The following is a 13,538-nucleotide window of genomic DNA, read 5'->3' on the forward strand; positions in this document are numbered from 1 at the left end:
TTACACAAATACAGAATATATCTCTAGCCAAGTGGAAAAAACCAACAGTTCTGATTTCTCCATGTGCATAACTATTTTCCATATTAGGAGAATAGGAACTTGTATAGCTGTTAGCACTTGTTCAGTTCTGCTGCCAAACGCAGACCCTAAAAGTGTGGTTTTTGGACCAGCCACTGTTGTTTCTCTTTTATGGCAGTGCTCCAGAAATACTGTAAGGCTTGGCCAGAAAACTGCTTATATTGATTTCTTGAATAAGAGAGTCCATGAACATTGGTCAGTCTGTGCCTGCTCATACCCACCCACTGATTTCCCTGTAGGACAACCTCTGAGTGAGCTTTTGCTACTACCTTATGGTAAAGCAGGGACCAGGGGTCAGTGCTCTTGTCACACCAGTTCATGCCAAGCCAAACACTGGGATATGACAGAAAAAATAGAAAAAACCAAACCAAAACAAAACAAAAAACCCAACAACAACAAAAAAAACCTTGACAAGAAGCAGACATAGGGATGAGAACTGTTAAAATAAACGGAGAAAATCTTTGCAGAGCTTTAGGACCCCATGCTGAGACTGAATGCTGAGTTGTACAGTGGATATATTAAGTGCAGTAGTGCTTAGTAAAACACACTTGATCCATTATTACAAGTGATGTAATATGTCTGTGCGAAGTAACACGTTCTTGTGACTATCCACCTCCTAATCCGGGGCCGTGCATTAGTGTCATAGCTGTGCTCCTGTTGCCCTCTGAGCCATGAGTCACCATCTTTCACTTCCTCAAATAATTACAGGCAGCAGTTGGCTGTTGCTTGGTCTCAAGAGCTTTCACTGTTACTCAGGAAATTCACACAAAGCTACTTTTCTGTGGATGATCAGTGGACACCTGGATTTGCTTTAAACCTTGGGCAGAGATGGTCCCACACGTTAAACATTTTTTCCCATGAGTTGCCTCACCTGTCTGTGAGACATTACCTTTCCTTTGTTGGAAGATCAGGCATCTTGATCCCCTGGCCCTCACTGAACCAGAAAACACATAATTTGCAAATTGTTTTTCCTTGTGGGAAAGGATGTGAAGCTCCATTTTTTTGTATTTCTCAGAACATAATGTAAGTCAATGTGTCTAAATAAGTACTGATGGCTATTCATTTTTAGAAGGTGAATTTGGTATTACATTACCGTTAAGTAAGTGTGCAACTGAAATCTGGCCCAACGCTCCACTGCCCTGCACCTGGTTGGTGCTCTCCATCTGCAAAGTGTAAAGTACGTGATTAATGCAACTAACTTAAAATTTTCCAGTCACCGGAGGTGGCATTTTGTTCCCATTTAGAAGGCTACATATTTATAAATGACTGTGCCAGGTGCAGGGGAGGAGAACCTGACCCCTTCAAAATTTGTCTTCCTGAATTAGGATTAATTTTTCAAAGAAGCCAGGATGTTTCTGCTTTCCTCGGGGTGTGTGTGTGTGTGTGAGTGCTGGGGGGAGGGTGTGTGGCAAGCAGAGGTAGTGCAGGAGCAAGTACTGAAATGGTCTTTGACTTGTCCCTCTCTAATAAGCAGCACGTTACAAAGGGAGCAAGAGCTGGAAGAAACATTCTCAGTTACTGGTTTATTTCAAGAGTGCAATTTCTGCTCCATCAGTCATCTGAAATTTCCTCCCAAAACGTGTGCAGGTAAAACTTATTTTGTCACGTTGTATCATCAGGCAGCAATTCCACTCCTTAGTCCTGTTATTCCAGCAGCAGGTAAAGCCTTCCTGAGTAGGTCTTGACCATGCTAACGTGTTTGGAAGCCAGGGGAGCCCAGGATCGACATCCTTTATTAAAAGCCCATCGTGGTTGGGCCCAGACAGGGGGTCTGCTGTAGAGATTATTTGCTACTCAAGAAGGTTATTAATTGACTCTCCTCTCTCATTTCATATCAGCCAACAGAGCCTATGTCTGATAAATGACTGATTACATTTCTTCAGAGATGCTACCAGTGAGGAATTAGAACAGTACACACGCTTTTCCCCTTGCCCTTGGCGTTCGCTGATTATAAATTATTGCCGGGGTATGAAGGGGCCGGTACTGCTCACTCTTTGCTGTAGAGCCTGTCCTGTGCCAAGCACGGTTCCCGGGACCATCCCGGGCAGGGCCAGGTGCGTCCGAGCCACTCTGCCTCGAACAGGTGCGCCCGAGCCACTCTGCCCCAGCTCGGGCACAGGGCAGAGCCGCCGGGCTGTCGCGGGGCGTGGGTCCCTCCCATCGGGCAGGTGCGGGCGGAGGAGGGAGGGAACGGGCCCGGCGCCCAGGTGGGGCCGGGCCGGGCCGGGGGCTCCGCCCGCCCCTCCCTCCGGCCCCGGCAGCGCCTCTGGGGCTCCGCGCAGCACCGGCCGCCCCCGCCGGTGGCCGCAGCCCTCCGGCAGGGCGGGCTCAGTCGCAGGGGGTTGCCTGTCCCGCCGTCGCCAGCCCGGCGGGGGGGCGCGGGGGGAGCGCGGTTGTCTCCAGGGCCGGTCCTCTGCCCTCTCCCTCCCTTCTCTCTGCCACCCTCCCTCCCGCCGCCGCGGCCGAGGGCTGCGCGGCCACCCGCGCCTCCCGCCGCAGGGGCCGCCCCGTATGGTGCCCGCCGCTGCCATGAGCCAGGCCCCGGCTCCCCGCGGCGCTGACCCGCCGGAGAGCGATGCCCGCAGCGGGGCCCCCAGCCGAGGGATGCCGGCGCCGCCGCCCAGCCTGCCCCAGCTCCTCCACAAGTAAGAGCCGCCCCGCGTTCCGCCGCGCCGGGAGGGCGGGCGGGCAGGCGCGGGTCGTTCTCCCTCCCCGGTGGCGGTGCCCCCCTTCCCTCCCCCCGCGCCCAGACTGACAGCCGGGCGGGCGGAGGGTCGGCCCGGCACCGGCCCTGGCCCTGGCCGTGGCCGAGCGGTGCCCGGGGCTGAGCCTCGCTTCGCCCTGCGTGTGGCGGCGGGCCCGTCCCCGCTGTTAGGGGCACGGGCTCCCCTAAAGACCGGCAGTGGCCTCGCTGCCCTCAGAAGTTTTCTGGCCGAAAGGCCGCTCGTGTCGGTTCCCGACGGTGCGCCCCGGCACCGCGTCCGCCGCGCCCGGGAGCTGGGCCGGGGAAGTTTCCGAGGCTTGCCCCGCGGCGGTGTGTGCCGCCCGCCCGGCCGCCGTTCCGCCGCTGCCGTGCCCCGGGCAGGCCTGGAGCGACCGGCTCGTGGGGTGCCAGAAGCGATCGCATCTCTGCAAAACTGTCACGGAAAAAGTAACCTGTGCGGGTTTGGAAGTCTAATTAATGAGTGCAGTGATGCGAGTGGCGTTTTGCTGTTTCGTTTTCCACCCAGAAAGAGGGGAAAAAGCAGTTCTGCTACACGGATGTAGTGGTGCCAGTGATACTTATCTGGCTAAATTAGAAGCTTGAAGACAAACCGAATGCTCTGTAGCTAATAGATGAAGCATGAGTAAGGCCTAAGCTGATGTTCTGTGCTGATTCAAGGTGGTTAAGTGCACTGTATCTGATTTTTTCCCCAGTCATAACGTATTAGAGGAGGTAAGGGCTTTTAATCTGTTAACAAATACCCGGCTATGGAGCTATTAGAATTGCCTTCTATTACTTTAAGATTTGCTGCTTGAGTTGACGAGCAGGACACTGGGTGCTGCGCAGTGGTGAAGGTTGAGAACCGCTTTCGATATCACGTCCCAGACTGCCAAGTGGACTGAGCCCGTGTGCGGCCCTCAAGCAAAGCGCGAGTATGACAAAGCACTGAGGAGCTGCCACGGCCTTGACGCTGGCCTTGAGCTGCTTTTCTGCAACCACTCCTTCAGCAAAGGCGCTGGCTTAGGCATCTCCGTTATCACCTTCTTGACAAAACCCAACAATGTAATTCATGGAGGAAATGCTTTCAGTTCTCTCACATTTGCAAAATACACACATGTACAGAAATACTGAAGGGCAATGTGTTGATGTTACTGCAAATTTAAAGTATGAACGTTGAGTTGGGAATCACATCAGCTTTTATAAATATGTAAATAACTGGACTTTCAAACTTTCAGTGGAATGTGGTCCATAAATTTGATGCTTGATTTTCTTTTAGTCTGTTTGCTTTTAAATCATTGTTTGTAACTTAGTCATAAAAACATTCAAGGTTCTTATTACCTACATTTTTACTTCTGATTGGAAATACAGACTTGGAGATTTGCACTGAAATTGAAATACTAATTGTCTCTTCCTAAGTCCACTGGCCTGTTGCTGTGGTCCATGTGAATTATCGTGCAACCACAGAGTAATTGACACTTTCTCAAAATCAGTCTTAAATTTTAAACTACAGTCTCTAAAGTTGACCCCTATTTTCTCACGATTACCAAGGCTTTGTGGCTGCTTATTGCAAGTCAGATAGGTAGATCTCTTGAGAATACTTCACAACTGTATTTCTGATGTGGTGTGTGTTATGTATGAGGGCATCACATTCTTGCTAGTCATGCTTCCTAGCAGATTATAGGTAGAAAAATTGGTTTCCATTTGACCCTAACTTTAATGGAAATATTTGAGAGAGATGCTGTGTTCTGAGTGTTCTTTGTCATGTTAATGTGACGTAGGGTGGCAAACATCGAACATCTCCATCTAAGGTCTTGCAACTTGATCTTACAGTTTTGTAACCGTGTGGCGTAATTTGGTGTGCCCCTCTTTACCTGTCAATTAATAAATGCATTGAATTGGAAATGCAGGCAAATTGTGCTTTGTTTTTCTGGTAATAACTTGGTATTTTATAATCTAAACTGAATATACAGTAAATAATTGAAAGGGAGATGTTAGGGAATATCCAGAATTGCTCTTCCAAATTTATTTCTGACATGCTAGAACAGGTATTACAACTGGTAAAATACAATGTAATGAAAGCAGTGATTCTTCTACAAAAATGAAGTCATAGTTTCATTACAGGAAAGAAAACACTGATCTTGTTTTCTGAGCATTTTTTCTTGACTTTTTTCAATAATTGCCATCTTTTTGCTTTCTGAGCTGCAGTAAACAAATGTGGAGTTGCAGAATGCTAATTCAGAGCCACGTAGATCAGAATATTCTGTGGTGTTTAACAAAGCACCTCCCTGTTTGAAGTCTTTCATTATAATATCATATAAAATATACATTTTTCATTATCCCATTTAAACTTTGAAAGCTTCCTGGACTCCTTTTTTCCCCTTCAGTAGCTTTGTTAGGAAGGTTTACAGATGTTAGGTGAAGAGCAATGTAATTTTAAAAAATGGCTTCCTACGTGGGCAGCTGATAAAACTTCATTGTGAATGCTGAGCTTTGAACAAGGATTAAAATTTAGTGAAACTGGAGATCTGAAATATCTTAGCAGCTACATTGGCTGAACTCATGCAGCACAGGTAGCATGTTCCAGATTCTTTAAATGCCACTCTGCTTTAACATTTATAATGTAATTCTAATATAAAAGTATTACTAGTATTCAAAGTAGGTTTGAAATTCTCTGCTGATAGTATTCAACTACAACAAAATATAAATTGAAATATGCTCTCTACATGTTGTACTTTTTCCCCCTCAGTGGCTACGTCAGTTGCGTTGATAGTAAAGGTCCAATGATAAGATTTACAGACTTAAAGCATTCTGTCTATGCAGCTTGTTGTGATGTTTGATGGGAAAATACTTCTTATTTTCCAAAACTAAAAGCCTTATTGCAGTCAAAGCCCTCAAGCTGTAGAGCTGAGAATGAGAAATTGCTCGGAAAAGGAAACCTGAATTTACATGCTTCTGAGGATGACTTACAAAAACATCCCCTTCTGTATGAAATAAAGCAGAAGACTGACAAGAAGAATGGTTGTAATGGTGTTGGCTAGTGTTCATAACTGATTTCTGCTGCTGTTGTGTGGAAGGAGTGGAAATGCAGGGTAGGGTCTGTAGTGTCAGCAAGTGAAACACGTATTGGATATCTCTGCCAAGACCAATGTGTGTTTGGAGCTGTTTGTTGCCTTGGGGTTTTCCCCCCTCTCTCGGTAAGTCTGCTCTTATGAGAAAATTTACATGGTTTGAGAGTTTTGTTTATAATTTGCAGTTGCATTGCAAAATGTAAGTTTTACATGACACGTCCTTGTGTGATGAATTTTAGTACCTGCTGTTAGATTGGCTGGAGTGACTAAGCAGCATGAGAGAGTGGAGACTCCTATTAATAATTCCAGATGCGTGATTCATTGCAGTCTGACAGAGCAACTAGCTGGAAATAACTGAGAGAAAGGACTGAGTGGTGGCTATGGGTTAACTATAGAGATGTTGCATGAAGAGTGTTTTCTATGAGAGTTCTTGCTGAAAACATTTGCCATGAGTAAACTCTGTGATTATAGGAGACCTCATTGTATTGAAATCCAACTCTTTGTGTGCTTTTGGTTCTAATAATTTGTCATAGGTCATATCTGTCCAGTGGAGATGGGGCAGTTTTTAACTCCCTGTTTTGATATAGGAATATACGTTTAGTTTACAAATTGAATAAAAGGCACCTTAAAACAATGGGGGGAAAGGCAAAATTTATTTTTTTTCCTAAGGGGCTGTGCCCTGGAGATTTTAAGCTCCTCTGGAAGGAAGATGGAATTTCCAACATCTGCGCCCAAGTTGTCATCAGTTTGTGCCAGTTCTGGGGGCAGAGAGGAGGAAGCGGGCTGGTGCTGATTGCTTTGAGTCCTTTATTTCCCCATAGCAGCAAGGAGAAAACTTGTTGAGAAAAATTATCTCCAGTTTATCTTTTTTTTAAACTGTAGCCCATTATGTTAAACATGTGGGGTTTTTATTTGCATCATCTGTTTGCTTTGAGTAGTGTGGGATTTTTTTTTTCTTTTTTTTTTTTTTCCTTCCCCAACTCAAAGTCTCTCAGGAGAGATAAAATATGAAATGTACTCCCATTATATACATTAGTCATGGCAAATAGTTTGGCATATATGGCAAAGGCTAAGCTGATACTTAACAAGGAGAAACACTGGTTTTACTGTTTCTCTTCTTACTGTTACTGATACAGGCTTTCTATACTTACTTGCCTTTTAAAGTACATCTCCAAAAATCTCAGTTTCTTCTCTACCTGATAGGGCTCTGAAAACTCAGAGTTTGTGTTGAAAGAAATCTAACAGGCCTGACTGGAGATGAAAACAAAACAGAGCGGGCTGTAGTTGTCTTAGCTGATCAGCTTCACCAAAACAAGGGACAAGAGCTGTAAAAGCAGCATGGTGTGGGACTCGCCAGGGAATGTGGGAAGTAAACCCACATTGTTAAGCTCCTCCTTGTGTTTGCCATTTATTGTCTTTGTATATTATGAAACAGGCAGTGGGGGAAAATGCAGTTTTTCTGGAAGTGTCTGGCTTCTTGCTGTGTAATTATTGAGACTCTTCTTACACCTCACTTGAGATTAGAATCAGGACTTAAAATGCCAAATGTGTGTACCAAATGGGTGTGAATGGAGGGGATAGGGACAAATGGAGGGTGCTTCAGTTTTAAGTTTAGTTGTTTTCCAAAATCAGCATCTGTGTTTGTAATTATCTTCAAGTCATGTAATTAAAATTTCTTTTTTATTTATTTCTTTTAAAATTTATTTTCTTTTTTTGATGGAAAACAATGATCCCCTCCTTTATATCAGCTGCAACTCAAAGATTTAAGATTACCTAATCATATGGAGGCTCTCTGTTTTAAACAAAAATGACTGAAAATGTGGAGTTTGGGACTTGGGTTTGTTCTGTTTGGTAGATTTTTTTCTTTAATCTCTGACTTAAAACTCAACAGCTTACTGGCAGAAAGGCAAAATAAAAAGATTGAAGAGAGAGCACAGAGGTACAAAAGCAGAAAGGTTTTGTTTGTCAGAACAAAAGAATTTAGAAGGAATGTGTTGCATGCAAACATTTCCAAGTAATCTGACTTTTATTATCAGTTGTCAATCAATTCTTAGTTGCCCAGAAATGTCAAATTTTAGTGGACAGAGACATAAGAGCAGTGATGCCAACTTTAGCGAAAACTTAAATAATGCGTAATTTATGAGAAGAAATATACTAAGTGACTTTTGGAACACAACACATGACAATGGAGTCCTCTTTAGTAAAACTCAGTTGCCTGGATGTTGCTTTTTAATGGAAATTTAATATACTGTTCTGATCAGTGGGAAGGCTGGAAAATGTTTTCCTTTAGTTTTCCTCTTAATTCACCACTTGTCCTTCCAGAGCTGTGTGCACCTAACAGTAAGAGTTGTGTGTGACCTGCAGAGCTACTGCTGCTGCTGTGGTGCTAAAATCGTGCAGATCTCATTTGGAGGAAAGTAGAATGGAGATGGAAAAACCTCAGTAACCAGTTCTGATCCCTTCTGGGGGCTATCAAAATGGGAGGAACTAGATCTTCAAAGATACATTTTTAGTTCATGGAGACTGTAGAAATTTATTTAATAGGGAAAAATGGGTTATTTGCATGAAATAATAATGTCAATCACTTTAAAATACTCCTTCAAATAGAATCTGCTCAGAAGAGTAAGTTGTCTTGATTTTTCTTTTATTTAAATGAATTAATTTCATATGATTTGCAGCTAGACACTTTATCAAACTGACTTTATTCCCCTGAATATACTCCTCCCTTTTTTTCCTCCTCTTCATCCTTTGTAACATTTTGTAGTTGATTTAAGGATGTAATCGCTCTGTTAGCCTCTGCCCCTCTCTATGTCCAGCTGCTTTCCCTTTGTCACGCTAATGACCCATCACAGTGGAGCTGTCACTTGACACAGAGGGGGAAACCAGAAAACGTCTCCCCTTGGGTTTTAGAAACGTTTAATATCTGTCCTGTTCTGACAGCTCAAGCCTAGCCTGTTTTACAAATGCCTCTTGCCTATTTAGAAGAAATGCGGAATAAAAGCATCGGGTATTCTGTTGCAGGAAGGGGGCAAAGGCTTGTTTTCTTAAAGGATCAGTAGGTACGAGTGCACAAGCAGTTACTTTGTATCAGGCTAACTGCGTTTCTGGGTGTGTCCATGCAAACTTGCGAAATGGGAGTTTAAATAATATTGACTATGCAGCTCGTGGTACAATTGTCTTGTGCATCTGAGGAACTGCAAGGAGGATGCATTTGTTGTTAGTTTTCTCCATGTCTGTGTTGGGAGATGAGCTGAACAGGCAACGAGCAGGAGCAGGGTGGAGCATGAATGATGCTGCATGAGTGATGCAGTTCAGATTTGCTCTTTGTCATCTCGGTTGTTTAAAGATGTGCAGCTGTCTCACCAGCCTCTGCAGAGTGCTCCAAAGATGCCATGAGCACTGCCTGACTCTGGGGGTGACAGGAATCTGTAGCTATGCTGGTTGTGTAGTCTATCTCCTGCGTGCTGTTAACTCTAAAGCCTCTGTTACATGAAATCTTAATGACAATCACTCCTTGGAGAGAGATTCCACTTCTGGATTATTGCTTCTTCTGAAGAAGTGGCAGGGACAGGATAAGGAGGTCTTTAACTTGTGTTCCCTTGAGTAATACCTTCTGCTGGCCAGGATGAACAGAGAAAATGTCATTTTGGGCAGGTTATGAGCAAGCTCCCTGACAGCTTTCTGATCACCTGGTCCCTTCTCTGACTTACCAGCTTGTGACACAATAAAAGCATCTGGTTTTATCTAGTCTTAACTTCCCTCAACTTGCCATGAAACTTGCGATTTTCTGTAGATTGGGATGCAGAGTTTTAGAAATCAAGCAATGTCAAATGTCTTGAATTTGGTAGTGTCAAAAGCTACAGTTTTATGTGTCATGGTTTTGCTTTTTTCCTGGATGTGCAGACCTGTGCGAGTTGATGGTATCTGTGAGTTAGGGCCACTTGGGAAATGTGCAGGAATTGCAGTGCATTTTTACTTATATTTTAATATTTTAGGAAACAGGCTTTAAGTACCTCTTCAACAAGTGGCTTGATGGCTGGCATTGACTTTACTGAGATAACAAATACTGTCTGTTTCTGCAGGAACAAATCTTATTTCTGTCTCTGCTGATTAATGTTTTCCCTCTAAGGGAAGATGCACGAAGTAGTTTTATTAGGTTGATAACACATGCAGTTCCTTACACTGACCAACTTTTAATGTTCTATTTTTGGCCTCATTTTTAAGAAAATATTTTAATAATGTATTTCTCACCCTTCTTTCTGTTCTTCTTGGAAATAGAGTAAGAGCAGGTTAACTTCTGGTACAGAGAAGGTTGCTCTGTCCCTGCAGAGCTGGGCACAGCTATGGGTATTTGCAGTTTGGATGCTATTCTGATGATTGTCAGAGGTTTCCTCTGCTCTTCCACATAAAATTTTGTCCAAGATTATGCACAAGTCAGACTTAAGGATGGCACTTGGAGAAAAGATGAGTGTCATCTCCTGAAACCATAGAGAGAAATATTAATGAACTAGGATGAGATTTTTTTCAGCCCTAGGCTCCTCTTATCTTTCAAAGTCTTCCATTAACACATCTTAACATTCACACCCTTGCTATCCATGCACTCTTCACCATCCATTTGTGTTCCTCTCATGGCACATTCTTTTAAGGTCACCTACAATTTTCCACTGTCCTGCCAACTCACAACCAAATATTGGCTTCTTTTCTTTATTTACTGCTTCATTCAAGGTCACTGTTGTGTTGTGTAGCAACACCTTCTCATGGTGCAGACAGGGCTGACCCTGTTGTTGGCACCTTCTGTTGACTCTCAGATGAGCCAGGAGGTCTGCCTCAGGTTACTCTGCCATGCACTGCACTCAGCAAAATGTCATTGTTGTATCTAGAGGTGGACATGTTTGTAAGAACTACAGAGAATAGTAACTGAGATGCTTATATAGGTACCTCTGTGGGTGGCATGGGCAAACAGATTCATAGGTAAAGTGTTGTAAAAAAATAATCAAAGTTCTGTGGTACTTGAATTCAAGTCAACTAATTTTCTGCACTTGAACGTAACTCCTCATTCCCAGTTTCTGGTGAATAAAAAAGTGCTAATTAAATATTCCAAATTTCACAATGAAATTTAAATTAATCACATGTCTTTGGTAGATCAGACTTCTACAAGGTTTGGGATCATTATTGTTCAACCTAGGTTTTGTGCATTGCAAGTTACTAAAAGATTGAATTTCCTTCCAAATAAAAAAAGGAGTTAAGTCAAAATTTGCAAGGGCTAGAAGTAACTTCGTCATCTTGTGTAGATGGTTAAAATATGTCTGTGCAGAGTAAAGCAATATGTCTTTACATCATAAATACAGAACATAATTTATAGCATAACAATATTATAAATAACATAAATACTGTTAGGTGGCCAAGAGTTTGCTTGTCAGTGGTATATAGGACTTGAATTCCTCTTTGGATATAGTGTATATACTATGATCTTCTAAAGCCTTATTCATACACATGAGGATTATTTATGTGTATGAGGCTTTAAAGGATCAGATCCTATCATCTAAATTTGCAAGGCTTCCTGACTCTTCAGTGTTTGTTTTTTGGGGTAATTGCTGACAGAAGAAACCTAATGTAGTAGAAGACAAAGTAAATAATAGAAAGTTAACTTATGTTGCAGCATTAAAACTTCCATTTTAAAAGAGTATGGATCTGTGCAGGGAGGAGTACGGATCCATGCTCCTTTGTGGTGCTTAAAGGCATATTACTGGTCTGACATGTTTTCAAACCAGTACTCTGGAGTGTTGAAGCCTCACCAGCTGCAGGGATTTGCAGAGTTGGAGGTGGAGAGGGGTCTACAAAGAGCCCATCAGCTCCTCTGCACAGCTCTGCCCTTACAGGGGGCCATCACTGCTGTCCTCTCATTTGTGCCGAGCATTTGAGAGAAATAAGGCATGGTCTTATGTCTCTCATCAAGCTGGCTACTTGCTTTGCTTTCTGTGTAAGTTCTCAGGATTTTTTGTTTGTTATTTTTGCTGCCCTTTTAAAATGGAATAACATGAAAACAGCAGATACAATTTCAGAGAAGCTTTTATAAATTTTATATCCCCATCCATATGGCAAGAACATAAAATATCAGCATATAATACTATTTTCTGGATTGCTGGCAAAATTTATGGAGGGAATCTGCTCTTAAACTGCAAGACAGCAGTTTGTAGTCTTTTCTGTACAACATACTGTCTCTTACTGTGTATTTTGGCAGCACTTGTAATCTCCTCCTGCTCTGTAAAAATATAAGACACTTTTATAAAAAGATACAAACATTCAGAAGGAAGCCTCCACATGCTTGCCTTACTGGTCTGTTTAGTATGATAGATTTTTCTCGTACCCTTCTCTGAAGCATTAAAACCTACTGTTTTGCTTTGACATTTCTGTAATTTCAAACTGTATTATGTAGAAGTTGGTAGCAGTGTTCAAAGCCAAGGACTTGATTGGCAAGTTTTAGCTGTGAGTAAATTTTCACAGCTGATCCATAAATCCCCAACAGACCATTAGGAGCTTCAGAGCGGCTCTGGCAAACTCCCCTACAATAATTGTAGTTTTAAGTTTGTTATATTTAGTTTTCTCACCTCTTAGCTGGATGCCAGGGGGACCTCACTATAAGTAAACCAGCTCTGTATTTACTTTTTTTCCTCCAAGCTAGCAGTTTGCACAAAATAGCACAGTGTGGGAGGAGGGCTTGCTGGTTGGCTCCTGGTGGACAAAACAGACTGACCAAGAGTGGACCTCAGATATGGGGTTAGACATTTTAGTAATTCAAGGAGACTGAAGTACATAATTTTTAGCGCTCCACCTCCAGCCCCTCTTCTTAAGAAATAACAAAACCATCAAGGAAGCAAGAAAAAAATGCATCTTCAAGCTTGAGCATGACAGAGTTGTATATAACTGTGTGAGACAGGCCGCTCTTAATTTAAGTTCCCTGAGGTAATTGTACTTATTTATCTGTAGTGAAGCTGGCAGAGTGACCAGCTTTTAGGAGTCAGCACTACTCTAAGAACAGAACTGCATGGGTGGCAGCGGCAGGGGCAGCAGGCGTAGATAGATGGTGGGAGTGTTGCTGGATCACCTGGAAGCCTGGCTTGGAGAACACATCCTCCTCACATGCAGGAAAGCCAGTGTTGTAGGGACTGCATTGCATCTTCAGTAAATCCTGGAGAATGCTTCTTATATAGTACTGACAGCCTAATAAAGCCAGAGAGGTTCCTTTCATTCCCCTGCATTTGGATCCTACTGGGCAGGCTACGAAGCAAACTCAGACTTGAATGCTTGTTTGAGCAAGCAATGAATATTTTGTATGTTTCCTTCTGAAATAGGAACTGCTTTGCCAAAAATGTACTTGCCCCTTGATGGAGTCTGGTGTATTACCTTGCTGAAGAGGGCTGTGTAAAAGGAAGGTGTCTCTGCATGGTACACTCTTTCAAAAGGTATTTTTCCTTTTTCAGAAGATAGAAAAATAAATTGCATGTCTCTGTCTTCTGCCACAGAAAACCAACCTCTCATACCTAGAATCCATGAAGGATTTGTTTACCCAGGAGGGTGAAAGAGAAGCATTCTGTGCATGATTTAGGAAGGGAAATGAAGAAGAATTGGTCTTTGAGTTTTCAATATTTTTTTAACTTTAGAGCAAGAAAAGCAGAAATCTCATTTAT

The 13,538-nt window shown here is 43.0% G+C and overlaps 1 protein-coding gene across 4 annotated transcripts in view; it reads left to right on the forward strand.

Moving 5' to 3' along the window:
• The window catches only part of RBM20 (RNA binding motif protein 20), a 107,827-nt gene that overhangs the window by 3,414 nt on the left and 90,875 nt on the right, over positions 1 to 13,538 (forward strand). For 3 of the 4 annotated variants that reach the window (XM_064431267.1, XM_064431269.1, XM_064431268.1), the window contains exon 2: positions 1,553 to 2,723. The exons of the other annotated variant lie outside the window; for it this stretch is intronic. In XM_064431267.1, the coding sequence (XP_064287337.1) occupies positions 2,047 to 2,723 (677 nt within the window). In that variant the 5' untranslated portion in view covers positions 1,553 to 2,046. The remainder of the gene's footprint in view (positions 1 to 1,552; positions 2,724 to 13,538) is intronic. 4 annotated transcript variants of the gene reach the window in all.

Source organism: Passer domesticus, chromosome 8, assembly GCF_036417665.1.
Source record: "Passer domesticus isolate bPasDom1 chromosome 8, bPasDom1.hap1, whole genome shotgun sequence".
Taxonomy (NCBI): Eukaryota; Metazoa; Chordata; class Aves; order Passeriformes; family Passeridae; genus Passer; species Passer domesticus.